Genomic DNA, 3,987 nt, shown 5'->3' on the forward strand with positions numbered 1-3,987 from the left:
GCTGTTATAGACGACGACGGACGGTGGTGTCTCTGTCGTGGTGTGATACGAACCTTCGAGACTCGGCTGGCGAGATTCTTGGAGCGTAAATCTATCGAAATGTTCGAATGAGATGAGCTCTCCGATCCTACTAGCCCTCCTGGGCCTTGCGTTCTTCCCAGCGGCCACAGCCTTTCCCGATCAAGGCAAATGGTCGTTCCACGCAACAAACGTGAGTGATTCATACACCATTTGACGCTACTGACTCTGGTCCAACGGAGCATCACCGAATGTTATTGCTGAGCTTTCCTCTACTTATTAGCTCTGCGAAGCCATGCTGAGCTCTGTGACAACTTACCCGCCTCAAATGAAGGGTCGGGCAGAGTAGTTCCAAATGACAGCTCGGGGCACCATGGTCGGTAAATTCTTACCGGCTGACGTGGGATATTCGGCCGTACTGTAGTTGCAGTCGTAGCTGGGTGCGGGCAATCTCCGTCGTTTTCCCCTGACCATTAGTTTATGAAAAGTCCGAGGGGACATAGTCAACAAGAAGAAGAAATGACCTAGGTGCAGAAATCACTTTTCTTTTGGAATTCAGGTGACGAGGTTCCTGACAGTGAACCACAAGGGTCTCTACCGTGGCTCCACGATATCTGTAAAAAGTAAGCAGCATTCCACTCTCTAAGTCCAATTCATTATTGACCTTCTAGACCGGCAATACTTGAATTGCCCCAGTGACGTCAAGACATGTGACCTGGCGGAGAGCGCTTTGATTGTTTCCGGATTGCCTGTTTTTCGGGACATCTAACTGAAAGCTATACAATGCGAGTCCTTGACGCGCGGGGCAGAAATTAATACAAGCACCAATGAGCTTGAGAATCCTTGCTGACTGACATCCTCGATCCGTTTCTCCGAGGAGGCATGAGCTTGACGTGGGATATAATGCCCATGACGTGTAACCTGTTTTAAAGCTCGATAACATCCTCTTTGCAGTCTCTTGTGATAGCAAGTTCTCACCCCGACTCCGAGTGCTATGGCAAGTCTACCGCACGCCCTGTTTCCAGGACTACTTGGGTACAAACGAGCTGGTGAGTGACTTCCAGGAATTCTGCTGGAAGATCTACACTACATTAGATCCCAGGATGAGACCACTCCGAGAGACTTTTTGACAGCCTCTTGATTCGACTCAGAGACTCCCGGGTATATACTCGGTGTGCCGGCGTTCCGTAGAATAAACGCTATTTCCCCCAACAGGGTCAAGCGGGACTGGCACTACTATTCGATGGGACGAAGAACGTCGTCAACCAAAGAATATTCGAATCTGCCCCGGAGGAACACGACTGTCTCCATCACTTCCAGCTAAAGAGTCAGGTAATACTGATGAGTTCCCTGAAGTCAGATCGGGCGGCTCCATCGTATACATGCCCGGGGATCTCTCTATCCCTTGATCGTGTCCTGATCGATAAACCTGCTCAACTTCCATGTTTAGCCCATACCCGAAGAGAAGAATGCCACGTTCATGTTCCCGGACCAAACCATCTCGAAACGGTCTGTGAATGATTCTGCGGATTTCGATGGTCTGACGAAAATCCATCGGGACGGCATCTACATGCTTCTCATCAGGCAAGTGACGAGCCTCGCTCTGCATTCCTCGGATCGTCTGAGTGATAGCGAGCACCACGACAGGCTCATGCACCCTTATCGAATCAGCGACCTATGAGGGGTATAGGGGTATGTGTCTGGTTCTAAAAACAAGTTTCGCCAATCATTCAGATTCGAGAGCTTGAACGCATCGAAGCCGTTCGATCTGTCCGTTGACGTTTCGATGAGAGGCTTGAACGGGTATCTGTCAGCTGTGGAATGGCCCTATCTGCCGTTCTACGGTACGATGTGTCTCATCTACACGTTGTACGCTCTCCATTGGACCATCGTATGCGCCCTCCGCTGGAAGGAACTGCTCCGCATCCAGTTTTGGATCGGAGGAGTGATTTTCCTCGGACTACTGGAGAAAGCGGTCTTCTACGCAGAGTACGAGAGTATTAACAACACGGGCCATTCCGTCCGAGGGGCAATATTATTCGCCGAGCTGGTCTCTTGCCTCAAGCGCAGCCTCGCGCGTTTACTAGTTATCATCGTCTCTCTCGGTTTTGGTATAATCAAGTGAGTTTATTTATATAATTATCAAGATTTCATCGACCGAATGTGGAAGAGGAATGATGATTCCTCGAGAAGAACTGGCGTCACGAATCGGCTTCTTCGCCTCCGCAGGCCCCGTCTAGGTGATATGCTCCATAGGATCATGATTGTCGGTGGTCTCTATTTTGTTTTGGCCTTGGGCGAAGGCTGCATCCGCGAGCTGAAACCTCGCACGGCACCGGACCGGACTCTGTTTTCGCTCTCGATGTGTTTGGCTCTGCTGGATTCTGCTATCTGCTACTGGATCTTCACGTCGCTCGTCCAGACAACGCGGACTCTGACTCTACGGCGGAACATTGTCAAATTGACCCTTTACCGACACTTCACCAACACTCTCGTGTTCTCGGTCCTCGCATCTGGCGTGTTCCTCGTTTGGGTCGTTCTCAATCATCGCCTGAGCGAATGCATATCTGACTGGAAAGAGCTGTGGTTCGATGATGCGTATTGGCAAATCCTGTTCTGCACGATTCTGCTCGTGATCATGGTGAGCCATTGCTTTAGTTCCTCGTTAGTTTTTCGCTGCCGCACGAAATTGGCCTCTCCTTGAATCTATCCACGAGATTTTATCCGAGAATCTATTGACTCGATTCCTTGAAGGTATTGTGGCGTCCAACGAACAACAACAACCGGTTCGCATTCACGCCTCTGCTCGACAACCCAGATGATGAGAAAGACCCAGACAGCGACACTGCGACGCTGCTGGACATAACGCACGTCAAGCAGCGACAGGTGAGTCAAATCCCAGCTCTCTAACAAACGGGTTGGGGAGTGATGACAACTAGTACCTGAAATACATTGCCATGAAGAGGTCTCAATTGAAAATCCGTTCCAGATTGGCCCGAGCAAGAACCAGCCGCCAGCTCAACAGCCCGAAATAATTCCCAACGGCTCCATAGAAGAAGACCTCAAATGGATCGAGGCGCACGTGCCCACCGATGCCGCTCTCGGCACGTTGGCGGATTCCGAGGAAGAAATTCTCACAGTGCAGTTTGAACGGAACAAAATGTTGTGAACATATTCCGGGAATCCCAATCGCACGGAGAGCGGACCCATCTGATCAATGGAGGTCCAGCGCAGTGATCCTGCATTGCGATCGTCCGGCGGTGACGATCCTGTATCGTGAATCTATTCGCTGCACAGGACTGTGTCCGAAATCTAGTCTTGCGTCGAGCATTGGCGATCGGATCTGAATCGTGGAGAGCCGTGATCGAGCGTTCAATTGAGAGTTCGAATGGAGAGAGATATGATGCGGACGACTTATTTATGCGAATGGACCGGTTCGCCTACAGCAGCCTTCTGTCGGTTGGTCGGCACGGCCGGCAGACTCGGAAGAACCGACAGAGGCAAACGTCTCTGTCCGGCCGCCCTCGGGCTCAGCTGCGATGTTCAATGAGCGAATAGTTCTATTTTAAACTCTATTTTGAGACCTAGAAAATCTGATGCAATTTGTCGGCAGCCTCTGTACAAATGTAAATATTCTGCGGCGGAGGAAGGAATGGCAGGAGTCGGCACCTCAGCTCGAGTCGCTCTATTGAACTGCAGCTCTTCTGTGGTGTCGATCGCAATAAATAAAAATCTGAGTGCTTTAGATCGGAACACTGGAAGTGGAGTTCTCTATGCCCGATATACAGGTCAATTGCACGGGTCCGAGAATCGAACCGGACCGAAGCGGAGAAACTCGAGGGAGACCCTCACGGTCTCAATGGCGATCGATGTCTCCTGGATGCATATTCTCGAAGAGAACTCGGGCCTTTCGCCTCAGACGCCTTCCTATTAGTGGCTGGGGACAGTATTCCTACGGAACGCTCTGGA

General features: G+C 50.8%; 1 protein-coding gene across 1 annotated transcript; it reads left to right on the top strand.

Annotated features, from left to right (window-relative positions):
* LOC100902274 (transmembrane protein 87A) lies at positions 1-3,768 on the top strand. The gene is made up of 9 exons (XM_003743917.2): positions 1-211; positions 578-641; positions 973-1,067; positions 1,234-1,350; positions 1,469-1,602; positions 1,753-2,139; positions 2,248-2,659; positions 2,773-2,904; positions 3,008-3,768. Exons 1-9 carry the CDS (start codon positions 113-115, stop codon positions 3,185-3,187), a joined length of 1,620 nt encoding a protein of 539 aa, XP_003743965.1. The 5' UTR covers positions 1-112; the 3' UTR covers positions 3,188-3,768.
* The last annotated feature ends 219 nt before the right edge of the window (positions 3,769-3,987 follow it).

This window comes from Galendromus occidentalis, unplaced genomic scaffold (assembly GCF_000255335.2).
Source record: "Galendromus occidentalis unplaced genomic scaffold, Mocc_1.1 scf7180000077453, whole genome shotgun sequence".
Classification (NCBI taxonomy): domain Eukaryota; kingdom Metazoa; phylum Arthropoda; class Arachnida; order Mesostigmata; family Phytoseiidae; genus Galendromus; species Galendromus occidentalis.